This window comes from Sinohyriopsis cumingii, unplaced genomic scaffold (genome assembly GCF_028554795.1).
Source record: "Sinohyriopsis cumingii isolate HCF-2022 unplaced genomic scaffold, ASM2855479v2 utg002282l, whole genome shotgun sequence".
NCBI classification, from domain to species: Eukaryota; Metazoa; Mollusca; class Bivalvia; order Unionida; family Unionidae; genus Sinohyriopsis; species Sinohyriopsis cumingii.
This window is the reverse complement of record NW_028316178.1, coordinates 150,951-172,731: the sequence shown is the minus strand read 5'-3', so window position 1 is coordinate 172,731 and position 21,781 is coordinate 150,951. Positions and strand designations below refer to the sequence as shown.

The 21,781-nt window shown below is 34.0% G+C and overlaps 1 protein-coding gene across 1 annotated transcript in view; it reads left to right on the top strand.

Moving 5' to 3' along the window:
* The window catches only part of LOC149770815 (transient receptor potential cation channel subfamily M member-like 2), a gene marked incomplete at its 3' end in the record, with an annotated part of 128,969 nt that overhangs the window by 6,568 nt on the left and 100,620 nt on the right, over nucleotides 1-21,781 (top strand). Inside the window, exons 4-8 of the mRNA XM_089949083.1 lie at nucleotides 6,198-6,400; nucleotides 7,403-7,604; nucleotides 13,503-13,597; nucleotides 16,576-16,673; nucleotides 17,390-17,567. Of these exons, the coding sequence (XP_089805209.1) occupies nucleotides 6,198-6,400; nucleotides 7,403-7,604; nucleotides 13,503-13,597; nucleotides 16,576-16,673; nucleotides 17,390-17,567 (776 nt within the window). The remainder of the gene's footprint in view (nucleotides 1-6,197; nucleotides 6,401-7,402; nucleotides 7,605-13,502; nucleotides 13,598-16,575; nucleotides 16,674-17,389; nucleotides 17,568-21,781) is intronic.

Below are 21,781 nucleotides of genomic sequence, written 5' to 3'. Positions count from 1 at the left end.
ACTCAATTCTGTCTGGTTCATCTCAATATCTGCTCCAGAAACTTCAAAAAGTTAAAAACACAGCTGTTCGGATCATAGTTAGTGTACCACGATCAGACCACACCTCTCCGCTGCTCTATACCCTATACTGGCTTTCCATTCGGTCCAGAATCAAACACAAAATGTGTTCTCTGTGCTACATTTCACTGTCGGACTCTAGTCCAACATACCTATCTGACCTCAATCATGTGTACACACCAGCAAGATACTTACGCTCCTCTTCTGACAATCGTATACTCATTATTCCAAGTATGAAAACAAAGTCATATGGACAGCGTTCTTTTGCATACCAGGGCCAAGCAACGTGGAATGAATTGCCCACTGAACTTAGACACAAGGACACAGTGATCACATTCAAGAGGGCTCTCAAAACTTACTTATTTCGACAGCAAGAACAAACTTAAAGACCTAATAATGTTTCCTACCTGAAATATTCTCGGCATGTTTTTTTTTTTTTTTTTTTAAATTATAATGTTTTTCTAATTTCATGTTGTTTGTTTTTTTAATAATATTGTTATGTTTCTTATCTTATAGGTGTTGTCTAAAGTTGTAAAGCGCTTAGATCTTCTAAAGATTAGGCACCATACAAAGTCCTCATTATTATTATTATTATTATTATTATTATTATTATTATTATTTGGCTATCACAGATCCATTTGATAATTTTGATAAAATGTAGATATTTCAAATTTTAATTCATATTTTTGAATTCCGGTGAGTGAACGGTGTACTACAGGTTTGTCATTAAAAAAAAATAAACCTACCGTTTTATATGCGTGTTTGTATGTATCGTTCCTCGCATTATTTAAATTCTAGAGTGAGATCGGCTGTGCTCGAGTCGGGTCCACACTTTCTTTATTTAATTGTATTTTTCCCGACTCTGAGTTTGGCCGCCCCTTTATTATTTAACCTATTAACCAAAAGATCCAAAAAGGTTTAAAGAAATTTCCATAGAAAGGAAAAGAACTATACAGCAAGGTAGCTGTATAGTTAGATAGGAAAAGTATAGAAGATTATTAGTTGCCAACTAGCCTATTCCCCTGTTTTTTCTGTATGGTCTGCCAGTTTTCTACGTGGAGTGTTTTTCCCAGACTATTTCAAGGGCCTGTTCACTTCGCGTAGCGCCATGTGACATATTCCCATGACGTCATTGCCTCGTACTTTCCCCCATATAGATTCCATGTCCCATCCATTGGTTTCTTTTTCTTAACCCTAATAAAACTTAAGTACATTTTAATTTATTACCGGGTTAAAGGATGGGGTGAGGGCTCCAGCCGGCACACTGGCGGTGGCACACACCTAATGGGTAGCAAACCGAAGCTGTCCTCCCTTCCTTCCACTCATTCCTTTATATATATCAGTAATTTTAAAATTTGAGATATTACCGACAGGATTTAAATTGGCTTTTAATTTGATCATTTTGATGCTTAAAGAGAGTGACAAGACATGTCTGAGTTGAGGGATGAGGTGGGGGCTCTGGCCCGCACACTGGCATTAGCGGACCCCTAATGGATAGCAAACCAAAGCTCCCCCTCCACCCACCCCTCATGGTGTCTCACACCCCCTCCATACAAGTTATACATATATTTATTAAGCCTACTTGTTTATTTGTATTATTCAATGACCTTAAAAATTGTGCTTTTGTCACAATCTCTATCTAGGAAGAGTATGTTATTCTTCCGGTACCGGTGTCTTTTGCAGATGTCTATAATTAATTGTATTCTTTGGTCTTTCCTTTTTTCGCATTGTGTGATTACATGCTTTTTTGGCTTTTAGTAAAGTAAGCTCTTTTGTACAAAGGTCAATTTGGTACTGATTTAATCATATGTCTCCTTCATGCAACATCCCTAGTTAGCCATGCATTGTGAAAGTATTTAAAAATTAGGCTTTGTACTTTTAGTGATTTGATTAATGGGACGAGTGCCCCCACACTCTTGGCCAATTATCCCCTCAGTTTTCTTGTTCTATTTTACATCTAATATTTTTAGTGATTTCCTCCCTTATCCAGTTATATGTTTCCTCTTTCTTTTTATTCCACAAATCCTTTTTTCTCTAAATTTAATTATCCATTTAGGATGTGCTTTGCACTTGACTATTTAAGGTCATATTATAGAAATTGAGTAGACAATGATTTTGTATTTAAGTATGATACATTTTGGATATCATTGGAGTTTGTCCTTAACTCATTATAATTTCAGTTATCCTCAACCACTCTTTGCGGCCAGAATCCCTTGGCCAACTTATTAATGCACACATGTAAAACTTTGCCCCTCACAAGCGGCCACATTTTATAATTAACATGTGTCCAGAACCAATATTTAATTACGGTAAGGTAAATAATCCAATTATCTTTCTTTTCTGGTTTTGGATGTCAGGGTTTTGTTACTGAAATAAGTGTTGGCTAAAGTACATGTACTACTAAGGTTATTTTTATATAATTAGTGCAGACGTTTGCAGGAAATGGGGTCAGCAATGTTTTGCTAGAACTGTGGCCTTCACGCAACTTTTTTTTTTCGTTGTTTAATTGCCGATCATGACCAGACGTAAGCTACGTTAAAAATTCTAATCACACACACACACACACACACATGACAGGACGTACTTTAAAGATCGTAACATGGTCAGATAGAAATGAGGTCAGTACTGTTTTGATAGAGCTTTGGGCTTCACACAGTGGATTTTTTATATAATAAAATTGACGATTACGACTGATGTAAATGTCAAAATCATAACATGGTCAGATAGGCTGAAAATAGATTTTGTGAATTAACACACACACACACACACACACACACACACACACACACACACAGATAAACAATTAACCTTGAACAAAAGATGGTGCCAGACAAAGACCAATAAATCACGTGACAGTACATGTATCACTTCCTTTACCACAAGGGTTTTCGTTTACTAAAGTTTCATCTGCAAAATTAAATTGCAGTACTGTACAATTAGCAACATAGGAATAAATCATTACAAAACTTTAAAATGTCATCATGTAAATGAAGAAATAATACTTTAGAAGGAAAAGTAAAAGTTATTCCACTTGATGACAATGGGGAGAATTCACTTGCCGATAGATTTTATGTTGGCGAGATTCAAATAAACAAGCTCATAACAGATAAGGAGAATATTCTGTAGCAGTGGAATGGTGGAGTAAATGGAAAGAGAATTTTTTAAAATACGAAACAACGTATGTACCATATTTAAATAACGTTTTTGAATGGTTTTGTTATGCGCATGCCAACTCACGTTCCACGCCTAATAATACAAACTATTAATTTATATTACCTTGAAATACATGCATTTAAGACAAGAAGAATAATTTAATAATTGATGTTATTTTTAAACGAAGATATTAACTGATTTAAGTTATATTTAGCTTTCCTGCTATGTACACACACATCTCACAAATATAGTCCGCTCTGGAAAGGTCGCCGACTCTATAAAGCCATTTTCCCAGTACAGAAGGAATGGTCGTATAAAAGTGGGACCACTGTAATACATTTCAGAATTCCTTTAATGATATCTATACAATAAATAAGTTTTTTTATGTCTTTGGATTTTATTGCGAATTCCTAATAAATTTCAGCTTTTTTATATTTTTCATCATAATTGATAAGAAATAGAATAGTTGATACAAAATGTATTAGTCAGCAAACCTGGATGTGGAACAGATAATGGATCCCATGTATTTTAAATGGGCTTCCAAGCATGATTTAAAAATATTGTTTGTGATGTTTTCATTGCATAAAAATAAAAATAGTGCAAGAAAAAGAAAAATTTATCGTTTGACACTCCCATTTTCTCCACCCATCTACCATCCCCTTCCTCTCCCCCAATAACAAATTGAAAAATAAAACAAAAATAAATGATACAAATAAAAATCTAAAAATAACATAAATAAAAAGGTAAAAAATATCACCGAGCAAAATAAAATTCCACATCTCCAATAAATTCTTTCCTGCAGGAGGATAAAAGGTGTTTAAGGAAGAAAGTTATCTCCCCTTACCCTCATTTAGGGATTTTGAGAGCCCATCCCTCTCTCACCAACTCAACTTCCCTGAAGAAGCTAACTGGCAAAATTGAATATAATTATCTTTACCAAACTTGTATTAAAGTTTGTGATATTTTCAAATGAAATTATTTTATAATCAGAAGAACAAAGTTGTATTATTTTGTTTAAACAGATGTTTTCTGAGAAATGGTAACTCTTTTGGAACAAAGCGCCATGTTTATAGTTTATGTAAAGTTTTGTTGAATATTAAGTACTTTATTTAGTTGAATTTTCTTCAATTTGATAGGAACAATAACTCTTGGAAAAGGGACAGTTATTTTTATTTTATGTTTGGTTATTGTGTTATTAAATTTTAATAATTTTAGCTTCATTTTAATTGTTTTGTTCTTTAAAAATTATTTGTATCATTAATGTGCTAGAAATTTTAAAAAAATTGTTTCAATTTTCCAATTGACAGATTTTACAGTTGTCAAAAATGACTTACGTTTTCACATGGGAAAATCCATGGTATTTTTATTTTTACCATTGTATAATTGTAAAGATTCTTAATTAAAGAGGTTTCTTTTAGTATGGTCTTACTTCAGATATGTATCTATAAAAACAACTGCTATCTGCATTAATGATTTTCACTTTCTGGATTAAAAGGTATATATAAAAAAGGATAAAACCTTTTCTATCACTTTTTGAATATTTTGTAATCCATTCCTTGCAAATTCAGCAGCTGGTATTACCTAATGTGGCAAAGTTATTTCTCTCTATTTTAATAACTGCTAAATTTAGTTTACTTTGGACCAATTCAGGCTGATTTATTAATTCTTCTGTACAACCATTTAATCAGATATATGTTTAGATCAAGAACTAGAACAAGTAATATCAGCCACAGTACACGAAAGCAGCATAGGTGTATGCAAACATTCTCTCCAATGAGCATGCTGCAAATGCAAAAACTTCATTTTACACCCATCACATAATATCTGCAAACTTAATGATAAGAACAAGGTCTTTTTCTTATGCACAGACTGTTTCAAGATGGAAAAATAAAGTTAACGGTGAGTGAAGTGTTAAATAAACCCTATCTTTAGTAGATTAAGCTGGCTAATGTACATCAAAAGGTGACACACTGGTAATGCAGGTAACAACAATGTCAAGTTATATCTGTGCAGTATACAATGTGTAAGATACTAACCACTATACCGTATAAAATTTGAAACAAAAATATAGCAGACAACCTACCCTGAAAATTTGTCTATCATAAGGTAATGTGACTAGACTATAGTTAGTTTATTATTTGTTTTTAATTATATCCCACACATTCCATAATAATGCAATTTTAATAGAAATGTCTTGCAATAATTTTGTAAAATTCATAAATTAGTAGCATTTAGAATGACAGTGATTTGACTACATTTCACATCATTATTAAAATATTCAAATTACAGTATTTTGTTTACAAAAATCAATGATGAATATAAAAACAAATGGAAATTTATAAAATAATAACAGAAAGTCTTATTGCAAGGTTCACAGCTTTGATGCACATACTCCCATGGGTTAAAATAGTGCTGTCCAACCTTTTTGACACCATGGGCCAAAGAAAAATGTTTTTCTTGAAGCCGATGGCCGCAGCAGAAAACTGAAAAGCAGTGACTATATAGCTCCTCCAGCTCTGGTGGGCCATTTAAAATCAGCTAGCGGGCTGCGGGTTGGGCAGCATTGGGTTAACTGGGTTAAAAGAAGGCACATCTATACTGTATACATCATGCAAGATACCTACAGCTTTAATGATGGCAGCTATAAGAAATGGGCAGAAAACTTGTATTTACTAAGTTGCCTAAATCAAAAATAGATCATTATCGAAGTATTAATTAGTATAAAACTTTAAAAATTGCTGCATCATTTTATATCATAACGTAAGTTTTTCTTTGCTAGAAGTGCCTTTATTCAGTTCAGTCCTGCTCAAGGAAATAATCTTTATAGGTTCCTGCTTGCAGAATATTCTGTTTAAATAATTTAATCCCTACATCCAACCTGATGGATAAGGTAAAAGGAACTTATCATGCCTATATGATGTGCTACATTGTCAGTAGTTAATTATAATTAATTTATCAATTTTGTATTGAATTCTACTTCTATCCAGTGGTTTTGTTTTTGATATACATGGCAAATAAAATCCGCAGCTATTTTGTCACAGGTGCCTGGATTATAACGGGAGGAACCCATAGTGATGTGATAAAATATGTTGGTGAGGCAATAAGAAGTGATTCAAATTCGAAATCTGTTGTTGCCATTGGTATAGCTCCATGGGGAGTCATTCATAACAGAGAGGATCTGGAGTGCAAGGTACAGTGATTTCAAGTGGTGTGTGGTATATTCGTGTAATTTTTAGAATGACTCTTGAATATGTCCATTACTGTTTTAGTTGCATGCAGATATTTTTAACTGTGCAAATTACCCAAATTAAATTAGAGTTCTTGAACCTTAGTGCCAGTGGCACTATATTCCCAGCAGTGTACTAATTTACATATTTACTGGTCTCCATAATCAAACTGACATTTTCTTCTTAGAATATATCAAAATTATTTGTGAAACAAACAGGCCTGAAGTCTCCACACTAGCTCTTCATGCATGTACTGTTTGCATGCAACATAGCAGGATTAGGCAATGGAACATGTACATTTTGTTCATTTAAAAGCTTAAAATATTACTCAGTTTGAATAATGGTCTTGCATGTCTTGCCAGACTGCAGAAACAGTTATGAAATAGAGGACAATATACCAGTTTAGATAAATAAATCCATCCTCCATCTGCAAATAGTTGCTGTCAGGCTCATATTAGATTGAACGATTTCTAGTCCAGGGCATCTATCATCAGTTTGTACAACACTATATAGGATGCCAGTCAAAACAGGTTAAGACACGCACATATATTCACCATCACACACATGCACAAAATATGTTATCCATTTTTAATAGATAACTGAAAGGATCAAGCAAGGTTAACTGGCTAGCTCAGTACATTATATTACTGACATTGCTTTACCTTAAGCTGAGGAAATCTCAACCTTAAATCCATCATTCTAATCAATATGTAATATTGCATTAGAAAAATACTGTGATATTATTTTCTTGTGTATAAATTTTAATTGGATTTTCATGCTTGCCTTTAGTTTTAACGACTCATTGAAAATGAATTTTCTGTGAAAACCATATTAAGCCCACCCTCTGTTTCTCAATTTATTCTGATCTTAACAGTGAAAGAAGTATTGTAAATGACAATGTAAATATTAAAGTCTTACATCTGTCAAGGTAAAATTGTTTAGAACTTGTGATCCTTTTTATTTAGGAGTTATTTGAGCCAGCGTTGTTTGAGCCAGCGAGATATCATATGAAAGGGAACCCACATTCACATGAGAGGTTTCTGGACCCAAATCACAGCCACTTTATCTTAGTGGATGATGGCACCCAGCACAAGTTTGAAACTGAGATCCCTTTCAGGGCTGAGCTGGAGAAGAATATATCTCAAATGAAAACAGACAAAGGAGATGGTAATGCAATATTTCATATTTTCATGCATGTCTAGATGTAAAGGATGATGACCCAGATCTGCCATCACATAAAACACGGGCAGATCAAGGCCATTAATATGAATAATAAGCCTACTTATTGCATGCTGCTAAAATCTTAAAATTCTTGAGTTTTAACTTGAGATTTTGTTTGAACCAATACAAAATGATGCTATTTTGAAGATCATTTTTTAGATTGGCTGATAATGGAAATTCAATGTCAAAATGAAGTTTTTGGATTTTTATATCCAGGCATGAGCTAACAGTACATTGTACTTTGCTGGTCAAAAAATGAGTTAGGAATGTTAGATTCTCCCATCTAGAAAGTTGCAAAGGGTTCATCTGATTCTAGAAATGGGGAAGAAATACTATCTCCATATAAAGATAAAAAATTCAGAACAAATTTGTTCAATTTCTTCTCGTGTTCTTTCATTAGGATGATAGAGGGGGAATACTCCCTTTCCAGTATATCCATTAAGTATTAAATACATAAATATCATTTCAATCATCAAGTTTTGTTGAATATGAAGTACTTTCAATCATCAAGTTTTTCTCCATTATTTGAAAACTTTGTTTAAAAATTTCCTATATTATACAGCCTGTTTGTCAACTTTACAATGTGGGCGGTATTTATAACTGAAATTATTTGTTTCGTTTTATGTCCAAACAGATAGAATGTGTCTGCTTATGAGAAATAATGTATTTCAAATTCTTGGTTTCAAAATGTATAGATTAGGAAATTTGATCATCATTATTCCCACTGGAACTTAGGGCCATCCTGTAACTATCCATTTGTCGCAATCTTGGGCTATATGTTGTGGCTCCTTTCAGGACATGTGGATGATTTAAATTATGTATCTAGGGTTTTTCACCAAATCATGGCTGGTCATCTACTACTGCATTCGCTTAAATGATTCCAGTCCAGGGCATGGCAAGTGATGTCAGACTGGTCTCTCCATAGGGTATGCCCACTCCATCTCCCGTAGTGTTCCTTAATGGTGGATATGAGGTTTTGTTTTGTCTTTAGCTATAACTCTTGGCTGGGGATTCTGTTTGGCCATTTGAGACATAAGATCAGTTGGAGACAGAACTGACAAGGACCTGTTGCTTATCTTTTAAGTTCTTTTTGTGTCTCCATATCACTGCCCCATATCATTCCTCCAGACTGGTATGATAGTGTTAAAGGCACGGTATGTTATGTCAATCCTGGCCTGGATGTCCTCGTCTTTTCTTCCTGATTTGTTCATTCGCTTAAATGATTCCAATCCAGGGCATGGCAATTGATGTCAGACTGGTCTCTCCATAGGGTATGCCCACTCCATCTCCCGTAGTGTTCCTTAATGGTGGATATGAGGTTTTGTTTTGTCTTTAGCTATAACTCTTGGCTGGTGATTCTGTTTGGCCATTTGAGACATAAGATCAGTTGGAGACAAAACTGACAAGGACCTGTTGCTTATCTTTTAAGTTCTTTTTGTGTCTCCATATCACTGCCCCATATCATTCCTCCAGACTGGTATGATAGTGTTAAAGGCACGGTATGTTATGTCAATCCTGGCCTGGATGTCCTCGTCTTTTCTTCCTGATTTGTTCATGATGATGCAAAGGTATGTGAAGTGTCGACATTCTCAGTCGTTTGTCCCGGTTATAGAATAGGTGCATCCTAGATTATTTTAATTGATAGAAATTTGTCTTGCCAGGCCTGTAGTTTGGATGATGGTGTATATTCTGGAGAGAGTGATAACAGTCTAGTATCATCTGCAGAATTTCCAGATCTTCATGTTTTGGGGTCAGGCTCAACTGCATGCCTTGTGCCTAGTTCAGTGCAATCTTCGTTACACAGTTTATCACTAGTGCGAGAATCATTGGTGAAAGCAAGTATTCTTTCTTGACACCAGAACCAACAGAAAAAGAAAAAGAAGAGTCCATGTTGTGCATGTTATGACAAGTTATGTCTTTATGGATGCAATGGATAGTCCTGAAAATCTTCGTAAAGATGCCCATATAACCTCAGGACTTTCCAGATGGTGCTTCTGTCCACCATATTCATTGTTCTCCTAAAGTCTGCAAGTGTACATACAGGAGTGACTTACATTCTAGGGACTATTTTATGATAATACGCAGTCTTGCTGTCTTTTAGGTACATAACCTCCCAGCTCTGATTCTTATTTGTTTGTATTCAGACTGGAATGCACTGCAGACCAGGTCCTTTCCAAAATCAGCCTTACTGTGAGAATCTTGCTTGGTAGGGATGGTAGTGGAATACATCTCCAGTTCAGGCAGCCATGAAGGTCATTTTTCTTGTGAATCTTGACAATGTATCCCTTCTTCTCTCGGGTGGCACATATGTCTTGCCCCATCTTTCCTGTAGAGATGGTCAGTCATGGCATGTGCTGAAACTGTGGACTTAACTTTTAAGGCTTCTATGGGTTATTTTCTTGGCCAGAGGGCTCACCAATCAAGCTGCTTTGCTAGTTTGCTCAGAATATTCCCATCCTTTTCACATAAGGCTTGTTATTGTTAATTTTCTGCCCTGATATTTGCTGTGAGATGATGATGGATGGTCCTCATGTAATTTATTTAACCAAGTTTCTCTGCATCTGTGGCATGCTAGTCAGCAAGTTCCTGGTTATTTTCCTTGCATGCTATTCTTGACTTTATTTATTGTAATGTATACCTTCCTGAAGATGTGTTTCTATGCTCTAATCTTAGATTGTGCAAGTCTGTGCTTGATTTTTCATATGTCTTCAGTCTTCTTGATTGTATCTTCTAACAGCCATCTCTACTTCTTTCTTCTAAATCCCAGCATCTCCTCAAAGTTTGACTTGAATGTACCTCAAATTTGTTTCCACTTCTTTCTGTGGAACCATCATCAAAGTTTAGAACAGCCTGGAATCTAATAGAGAGGAAAATGGCAAACTCCTCATGTTTTCTAAACAGTCATGAGCATAGAGATGTCATCTCATGGTTGTTTGTTGAGTCCAGTCTTCTTAATGCTGCTAATTCTTGTCTTTAGTTTTTGATGGCATGATCTGAGTTAACATCCTCCTCCATCTCCTGAAGATGGGGAGGTTGCCAATGTGATTTTACTGTTGCTGAATATATGCATTTCCATGTAATTTTTTTGATCCTACAACAGAAAAAACATTGTCCCACAAATTTTAAGGTAATTCTGCCCAGAGAAGTCTACGAAGATCTCTCCATTTTCATTCATCTCTAAAATGCAGTCTTTATGCATGATTAGTCCCCATCCGATGCTCTAGCTGCCTACTTTTGCATTAATGTTGCCCATCACAACTGTGACTTCCTTCTTTGGTACTCTATCAAACATACTCTAGTTGCTCATAAATGTCCTCCTTAGCTTCCTCGTTTGCAAGATTCATTGGGGCATACTATCATACTGTGGTTATCTTTTATTATTTTTATGGCAAGCAAGCTCTTAATTAGAAAGGAACTGAGTGTATGAACATGTTATATGTTCTTTAATACTACATGTATTACTTTGTCATGCATCATCACATTGTTCATTGAAAATGGTTCTGGCTGGTTCTTTAATGTGTTGATAGAACATAAAACGTTGTCATCCTTGGGGTGTTTTGAAATCAGTTTTGTTAATTTTCTAAACAGTAAATTTCAGTTATAAAAAGCATGTCTCGTAGCTTTGCTGGCCATTGTTATCTTTATCTTTATCTTTTCTCAGTTTTTATTTAATTTATTCTTCATATATATCTTTAAAAACTGACTTTAGTTTCTTCTGTGATTGAGTTTTTTTACCATTAAATTGAATTGTATGCAGGAACTTAGTTGAAGCAGTGACCTAATTCCCATGTAACTGCATCTTAAAATCTTTCATATAATATGTAGGTAATAACCAAGTTTACGTGTGTCACTTAAAACATTTATTTATTAATCCTATGCTTTTCTTATTAAAAGTTCTCCATGTCCAATGTGAGGATTTTGTGGGTGGTCAAAAAAATACTTGTGTCTTTATATATTTAAAGATGTTTTTAAAGTCCTGATACATGTTATGGACATTCCATGTAAAGGACAACTTGTATGAGTCTCTTTTCTTCATTGACATATTCACCAACTGAAAACATCGGGGCCCCAAGTGGCCGAGTGGTCTAAAGTGCTCACCATTATGGATCACTGCCATCTCACCTCTATCAGCATGGGCTTGAGTCTGGGTTTGGCCAGTGTGGGTATGTGAGAAAGCTTGCCAGTAGATTCACATGGGTTGGTGGTTCTTTCCTCCACCGTTAATACTGGCTGCCATGTATAGCCTATCTTGTGCTTAAAAATGGCATTAAATCCTACAACAACAATAAGCAACAACACCAGCAAAATGCTGAAATTCTGATCCAACAACACCAATCCCTATCCACAAATGGCAGGTGTTTGTGGTCCCATAAGTATTTTGTTTAATTTCATTCTGATCTTCAGCCTCAATGAAATCATACTTGTTCACAAAGTGCACCAGCTTCAGGTTCCTTGAGCCCCTTTTCTTACTTTTATTGCCTTATTAATTATTAATTATTATAATTCTGACACCTCTTTACAAAGGCCAACCTTTAAGTCATAATGCCTAATTTCAGTTTACTTTCAACCTTTATTTTTCAGCCCTTATAAAATTCATAACTGGCAAAAAGGGGCAGAAGAGTTTATTCTGTTAAGTCAACATTTTAAATTCCTTTTTCAACCATTATTAATCTGACTCCAGATGATAAACAAATGTGCTTGTGATCCCTTAAATCCCCTTTCTTAATTTTACTTTCCTTTTCAACTTCCATAAACTAAACACTAACAAAGGACTGGGTTTTCATTCCTTATTTCTTGTATCCCTTTTCTTGTATGACATTCATTATCAACCTCCATAAACATGACACCTGTCTGCAATTGAAACATGGTTTTTGTCCCTATATTCCCTTTTGTGAATTTCATTTTCCATTTCAACCATTACAAACCAAAATTTTTACTGGCACTTTTGGTCCTGAATTGGATATCTATATTTCACCTCTATAAGCCTTTTTCCTTCAAAAACGACGCAAATATTTTGGCCCGTTTAAATTTCGTTTCTCAATTTCATTGCCTTTTAAACCTGACATTTGCCCACAAAGGTCATTCTTGCATGGTAAACATGAGACAACATTGAAATAGTACCTGCAAGATGGAGACATTTTCTAGAGATAAAACACCTGTGCTCAAACAACACATTTAATTCTGATATGAAACATTTCAAGGCAAAATAAATGCAAATAAAACCATCTGGACCTAGCCTTCGCATTTGAGGATGATAGTTTTGACCCATTTATTTCTAATCTTGCCATAATAACATTAAACTTCGTGATGTGAAATCTTGGAGGATTTCCAGATTACTGAAAATGTATACACGTTTGACACAGAAGTGATTACTTCAAAGCACATTCAAAATATGAAGATGTTATAACTCTACTTTTAAATAGCATCTATCAAACAAAATAAATCTTAACCAGTGAGTTGAGTTGCATTTACTCTGTAAGCTAGATTATGTATTCTTATATGCCCCATGGTTTAAAATTCTTGCAATTCCAACAGAGTATCTTCTCAGAATGTCAGTAGTATCAGATATACGTTTGGAGAATATAGATGTTAAGTTTCTTGGATTATATATTGCACAAATGATTATTCTATATAGAAAACTTTCAGATCTGATCAAATTGGGGATTCTCAAAACTTTTAATGTCAGCAACCTTAGTTCTAATGTCAGGCATCTTCAACATAAGTACAAATATTGCTGTAAAGAAACGTATTCTCGGCTTGACATTATCATAAGAAATTACCGTATGTTATGTAAGCCTGTTATGCTAAAGGTTGAATATATTTACCTTAATCCATCCATTGCAGTGCCTGTAGTAATGCTGGTTGTAGGAGGAGAACAAAGTACACTGAAGATGGTTGAAATTGCTCTCCAGAAATATACACCAATGGTCATTGTACAGGTATGCGAACAGTTGGATTATACTTCAGTTGTAATATATAATGCTGATTCGAATGTGAATTGCTTAGACCAAGATTTGAAATTGCTGTTTGTTCTACTTTTAATTACATGCGTACATTTTGGACTCTGATGAGCTGTTGAATTAATGTAATGGTCAACCAGGGTTTACATTGATTATTAGTGTGTAAATCATGTATGGGCAGATCTGATGTGCATGCTTAGTATGTTGTATTGGGTTGAAAAGTAATGATATAATGTTTAATACAATTAGGACTGGTTTTTAAATGTTTGTTAATATTGTACTAAATATTTGCATTTTTGATGTTTGAATGACTACCATTCCCTATAGACTTGCATGGCTTGAAGTTGTTCTTAATTGTCCAACATTGCTTAAGTGGATCACACACACTGCTTTACACACCACATAACCATTTCTTTGAGCCTCAAATATTCTCCCACCATTGTTCAAAATGCTGGAAGTGATGCAAAGTTTAAGGAAGATTGTTTTTGATTGGGAGTCTGATGCCACAAAACAAATGCAACACTTGGGGTGGGCAGACTAAGAAAAATATATGAATAAAATGACTGGTGATAAATGAAACTTAGTTTATAATACGATAGTAATACACAGCTGTAGTCCTTTATCCAGTCATCTGGAAGATTACGTAGAGGACAACTTAAAGAGGAAGCCAATTTTTCTCAATTTTCTTATTACTTGCATCTTAAAGATAACACTGACATCCAACCATGAAAAATGCATGCTATGTTCAATCATCAAAACCATGGTAAACTTTCACTTTAAAACCAGTTTTATTTTTCATTTGAAATAATTCGTGACCTTTTTTTTTTGGGGGGGGGGCGTTATGTTTGACATATATGATTACATGCAACTGGAATAAAAAAATATTGTTACAAATTGAATTTATGCATGTTACACAGTGTTATTTATCTCAGTGCTTGCTCATTAAGGTAGCATGCCTTCTAATAACCAGACATTCTAATCACACCATGTGACAGTCCTTTGTGTAGCAATTTACATATAACTAATATCAAGAATTATGATTTGTAGTTATTAATGGGGGTGGTGGAACATTTTATCTTGCAGATCTTTAATCTTACAGTTTAATATAAGTTTTGTAAATTTCTCATGAACCAGCATCTTTTAAAGTCAATTCATTAGTAACAAAATATTGGTATTGTGTTTGCAGTGTGGCAGTTAATAGTGGCAGTGGGGCATCATACCGCGGATATGTAGCATCATGTCCCAATAAGTCACATTATTCTGACACCAGGCTGACTTGTTTTGACACTAACTCCTTAATGCTTAGCGACTAGCAATGCAGCAGCCAAGTACAATTTTTTATGTCTTTTAACCACTTATAAAAGTGATGGTTGTAACCAGTCAGTAATGCTATGTTTATTTAATTTGCCTTGTGTGGTAGTTTTTATCATTACATGTAGCGCATAATTGTATTTTGTACTTGACCTTGTTCAAAATCAAGCTCATGTTGTCTGATCAGTGACATGTTTTGTAAACAGCGTAATATATTTCTAGTGTTTCTCTCTGTGTGTAGGTTAAATATTAGAATCGTTGTCTTATCTGACTCAAGGACATTGGCCTGGCACTACTTTAGATTGTTCCATAAAATATATTAATTCATGCAATAACATCTGATGCAGAAAAAATTTGTGTTCAGTTTTTTATTTGGGTGGAATTATTTGTTCAAATTTTTCTTCTCTGGAATTACAAAGTGCTCAGTAATATTCTTGGACAGAAACATTAACATGGAATTAAAGTGAATTCAGAAAAGGACATTTTGGATTATATTACTGTGACTAATCAAAAGATTTAGTACATCATCACACTCAGGTTACTGGTACATTAGTACATTCAAGATTAGTACATTCAAGACTATAGGCACATTAACACCTTCAGCACTGGATTTTATTTTATTCATTAGGACTGGTGATTGAACCTTTTGGACCATTTGTGATTTTATTCAGGGTACTGTATGTTCTTTTTAAATATTTCACTTTTGTAGTCTAGGGGAAAAAAGTATATGTTGAATTGTCCGAAACTTGTTGGATTTTGCTCTTTTCTGTTACTTGGTTTAAAACCATAAAGTCAAAAGATACTACAGTCTCTTAGATTTTGTGCATTTGCTGCAAGTCAGTTTTAGCATGTATTGTGTGATGCTACTTTTAACATTAAGCTGTTTGAAATGAAATCAACACTAACAAAATATCAGATATAAAAATATATTGGATCATAATGAATCACATATCATTGTTTTTTCCAGAGTGTTATAAAACCATTTCCGATGATATAGCAAATATGGAATATAATTATATAATGCTTTGTGTACCTTGCTCATTGTTTTATCAAGATTTTACTGTTTTTCTAAACAATGAGTCTGCATGGTTTGTAGTTGTTGTTGTTGTAGGGTTTAACACCATTTTCCATCATAAAATAGGCGACACATGGCGGCCAGTATAAATAGTGGAGGAAGAATCTGGGAAAACCCCAGAAAGAAACACTGACCCATGATAAGTTACTGGCAAGCTTTCGCACATACCCACTTTGGTCGAATCTGAGACTCGAACCCATGCAGACAGAGGTGAAATGGCAATGATCCATGATGGTGAGTGCTTTAGACCACTTGGCCACTCTGGGGCCCCCTGGTTTATAGACCATGACACAAAGGTCCTATGTTATTGATGTATGAATTGTCTATCTTCTTTGAACATGGGTACATTAATGCTTAGAGACTGCACTAATATTCCCTTAATGAAATAATGTTGAATAAATCTGCATAGTCTGACAATGAATTGCATATAATCATTTTTATTCCTTTTAAAATGAGTATGCTTTTATTCCATGTGTTAAGTCTTGAATTATTTTTGCCATAATGGTGATATTTGTATTAGGTCAACAGTGAAAGATCAAGGCAACATAATCATACATTTTGTGCATTTCAGGGATCTGGCGGAGTAGCTGACATATTAGCTGATGCCTACAGACTTGTAAAAAAGGATGAGGTTGATAACAAAGATAACCAAGAACAAGACAGTGAAAGGTTTACAAATGCAAATTGTCATTGCAGATGAATGATATTATTTATTGCTGTTAATTGTTTGTATGTTGTTACCTAATGACCTATACACATGTGAAAAGTAATAGGTTCTATTTTGGTCATTGAAGTCAAGAAATGTGCTAGGATTCAGAACCGCACCCTTTCGGTTGTGAGTCTGATACACTGACTATAACATTTATATTAAACACATTATCATTACCAAATTATATTATCAGTAACAACAATAGTTTTATAAATCTTCATTATATGCTCAAGAATAATTATCTAGCTGAAATAAATGTAATGTCGAATATATTCAGCAGAAATTTTATCATTTATCCCGTTTTTAATAACTTAACAGACAAAACTTTATATTTTAGCTTTGTTATTTCTTTAAGTTGATTGATTGGTATATTCATTTGTTGCATCATTGATTTTGTAAAGACCAGTCTAGAAAAGGAAGAGGAGTGAGTAATTATGCAATAAAAATGTAGAAATAGCAATGATGACATATTGTGTGCTGGATTTTTGTCTCTCATATAGTTCAGTTGGTAGTAAATATGAAAGTTTCAGCAACACATTTATATAAAAGAGGTTTGACTAGTTTTTGATTTGTTAATAAATATTTCTGGTAAAAAGGCAAAAAGCTGAAATTGGACTTGAAATTAATTACTATTAATTTAGTAATTGTTGAATATGTAATACATTTGTTTCAACAGAACTGAGACACATATGAATCAGAAAGTTGATATCCTTGAAAAAATGAAGGGTATCTGTGCAGAGCAAGATATGGATGATAATATCAAGCTAATCAAAGACTACCTTGCTAAGTCCTATCTGGTTCATATATATCAATGTGACAGTGGTGACCAAGACCTTGATTCCATATTGCAGAAGGTATGTGGTTCTAAAAACTGAAATTTAATCATTATACTTGCATTGCCAGATAACTAATAAATGTATAGGTTCACCTACTCCAGTGCTAGTTTACTTACTTTAAGCACCAACTTAAACACAAGAATACAACAAGTAGAACATAATAGTGATTTTCTCAGGATCTACTGCAAATTCACCTACTCCATTACTATCTTACATACATTAACCTGACACAAGAGTAACAGCTATTTAACATCAGACTGGTGCAGATAGCATAGAAATGCCTTGTAGGTTGGTTTTAGCTAGCAAGTAATGTATTATACATCGTAACAGGATTAGCAAGTATGACATAATGTTACTTGAAATATTTTGCTTCAATTTGCATCAGTTGCATGCAGTTAGCATAAGATTATCCTATTAAGTTTGCTTCAAAAATGTTTTCTTTTCCTTCAAATACTACATTAGTAATTAAAAAGGTAGACAAATATCAGAATAGTTATGTGAAATGATTACTTTTGCTATAATTATTTGACAGAAGAGTGTAGTTCAGTTGTTGAATAAGAGTTATTTATTTTGCAGCTTTGAGACAGTTAAATATCACTCATAAAGTAGTCTTTTTATAACATGACACCACATCAGTGACCTGAAGTACAAAACTCTTATTCCAGTCCTAAATATATATCCACACACTATGTCTACAAATAGTCAGAAGTGAAAACCTGTGTGACATTTTGTTGTGAGTTCATAATGACATTAAAATTTCCAAAGTATGTGGTTGATTTACTGCTGCAAACTTGAATGCTACATGACTGCAATTCCGCTTGGCTTTGTCTAGTAGCAGGATTAAACCCATTCCTTTTTTCTTACATGTTTATCATTATCAAGAAATTTGTTCATGTTCATGTCTCATGAAAGCCAGTTAATATTTTGTTATATGACAGGTGACTAATTTCACATAACATTGCCTATGAATTGTTTGTTGTGTGCAAAGAGCTCGTTGGTAAGTGGATGTTACAAGGAAATCAGAGACTTGTTTCCTGCTATGATTTCACCATAGCATCTATGTTTCACCAATGTTTTCAATATAGTTCCATGGAATACTTCACAAAAAGAGGGCTATAGATTAATTTACCAATTTTATAGGCAGTCTTCTACAATAATGCTGAGATGTATGAGTTCCTTCATTTTTTAGTGAAGTGCTTTAGAATGCTATATGTATCATACTCACATGAAAGTATCTGTGTGATTATGAATCAGGCTTTAGTGAAAAGCTTTAGAATGCTTTATGTACCACGCTCATATTTAAGTATCTGTGTGATTATGAATCAGACTTTTGTTTTAATATGATGCTGAAATGAATGCTTGAGAAATATAATAATCACTAAAGCCAAATTTATGATCTGACATTCAGACAGTATTGTCATATTAGAGTTGAAGGTATATGTAAACAATTTAGATTCTGTACCAGCCAGCTGATGCAACCTACTGTTTATATGTACATCAGATGGGGAGTGTCAACCAAGTATAAAGGATTTGGCCACATGCATATGCTGTGTGATTCTTCATAATTCTTTGTATTTCTGATTATATGCCGTGGAGTGACAAAACTATGGATGGCTGCAATACTGAATTTGGATTTGGGGATACTGCCGATTGAGAAAATAAACCTGTAATAAGTACTCTATGTCAGATAGACATTTCTTTCAGGTAATATAAATTACAACCTTTGTAAAATATTTCTTCTTTCATGTTGTTGATGGGAGCCATACAAATTAATCTCCTTATCGGTGGGAAAACATTTAATCAAAGTAAGTTATAAATAATATTACGGATGAATATTGGAATGGGATCTATGACCATATCCACCTAACACATTAACCCCTAGCAACAACTTAACGGGGCAGAAGGTAGTAGCCTACTGCCGAGCTTTGTAGCGTCATGGTCATGCATGATACACTAAAGTGGGTGGTATTATAGAACGGTAGACAGATGTAGCTCTACAATGATACCAAATAATCTTGAGTATCTAGTTGCACTACAAAATGCAGATAAAAACCTCATTTTTTGGACCTGACTTTATTCTACCCAAAATTCGCCCGTGGTCGGAATCCAATTTTGTGTCCGGATTGTAAACTTTTAGGTCTCAAATCTTAGCCAAACTTGTATGAACTGCAAACAGACAGATGAGCCTTTGCAAAAAGTAGGATAAGATGGGTATTTGGAATAAAGTGGTCTCGATACAAAAATAATAACTCCGTTTAGCAAAAAACAAAAACAAAAAAAAAATTCCAACTTTTACCCTTCTGCTCATGCGCGAGTCAAATAGCCAATGAAAAATGATGTTTCTAACATAACTAGGCAGTATGTTATTGAAAGATCACCAGGGATTTGGTGCTTTCAGATCTATTCAGAAATAGCTTTCAAAATGTGTTTCCTACTCAATTTTCAGGCAAAAATGACAAAAACTTTCAGGGGTTAATGTGTTAATGAACGCCTCTTAATGAAGGGCTGTATATTTAGGAAGTACAGCATGAGGTCAAATTTTAGATCCATGAAAAAAACAAACATTATGTTCCTAAAATATTGCCTGGTAATTTTTGTTTAGCCTACTTTTATGAGTAAGCACAGCTTGCTGGTGTTTTGAACAAGAAGCTTCGATGCCAAAATGTAAATGAAAATAAAATAATAAATATAGGTTCAAATTGCTTACCTGTACCATACAATATGCGACTTGTCCAAATTGTTAAAAGTGAAAGCCCAAAATACAATTTGTTTGCATTTAATTGAATCACATCAATATAAATGGAAGAACGCATACAAAAATAAGAACAGAATTGACTAAAAGTCAAAGCCAGATAATGTATTGCTGGATCTCATTGACTGATGCCAACAAATTATATCTCTGATTGTGAACCTAGCACATTTCCAGGTAAGAAGACTGCTGATTGTATTCCATATCTATAAACTGTTATGTTCATATTCCTTTTAGTTTTCTTTTAATTATTTTTAGATCATTAAATTTTTATAGTTATATATTCATCATAAATGGGCTCCAGTACCAAATACTGTGATACTGGACAAGAAATTATACTGGGCCTGGTCAGATGATAAGAATTTAAGATTCAGGTGCAGAAGCGGGCTTTCTCTTAGATATTTACAATATGTGTGAGAAATATCTCATTACTTATTTACCTACTTACCATCCTCGATGTCAGGACTACTTGTAAATGCAACCCAGTCTATGATTATTGAAAATTTGTATCATTTTATGCAGAACAAGCGAGGTTTAAGGTCAATAATAGTTTGTTATGACCAATACTTCTGATATTCCTCAACCATATCCCATTGGAATCTGGGTCATCCACTCATTCTTTTCCCTGCCTGCCTACCTACTTGCAAAATCATCCATTAACCATTATGCTCATGGTATCCTTTCTCATTCCTTGCACCCGGTGCCTCCAGGTTAGCAAAACACCACATATCAAATATTTTGTCTGATAATCTGAATAATATATCAAATTTAAAGTATAATAATTATGGAGTGATAACATGTGTCATGGACAGTTATTTTATATTGGGTCTTATTAACATACATGTCAAAGAAGTTTGATAAATATAACTTGGTTGACATGGGTTATATCCCATCAGTATCAGTATGTGTGTGAAACAATATGCACAGATGCCATAGCAGGTGGAGGATAAAACTTCCAACTGCAGCAAACTGAAAAATATCTTTGTGTTCCCACTTCATACCATTATTGAATATTTACAAAACAAGACTGTAATAATATACTTAATACACTTAATAAAACTTCTGCCAAAAATCTTTAGAATTTGATAGTATTTATTCTGATATTTTAATGTTCAAAACTTATAAACCTCTGATCCTGTCCAGTTATGGTGCATTTAATATTTCACATATCTAAGTTGAAAGACGGATGCTTGTACCAAAACAATGTTACTGCTGCAAACAGTTTTGGTATTCGAGAGATAATAGTAGTGGAGATTTGCAAAAGATGACAAAGATTCAAAATTTAGGAGGCAACATAAAGCACACCTAGTGCTAATTTAACATTGATGGCTAAGTATAAAACTGAACCAATTGAATGATATACATCTGATGCCGTAAAAAATATGCAGTGCGTGACAACAGTCTCAGTGTTGGTAAGGTTCATTTTCTGTCTTTTTCATGTTAGCCACAAAGACAAAAGAGTACATGAAAAAATTATGCTGTT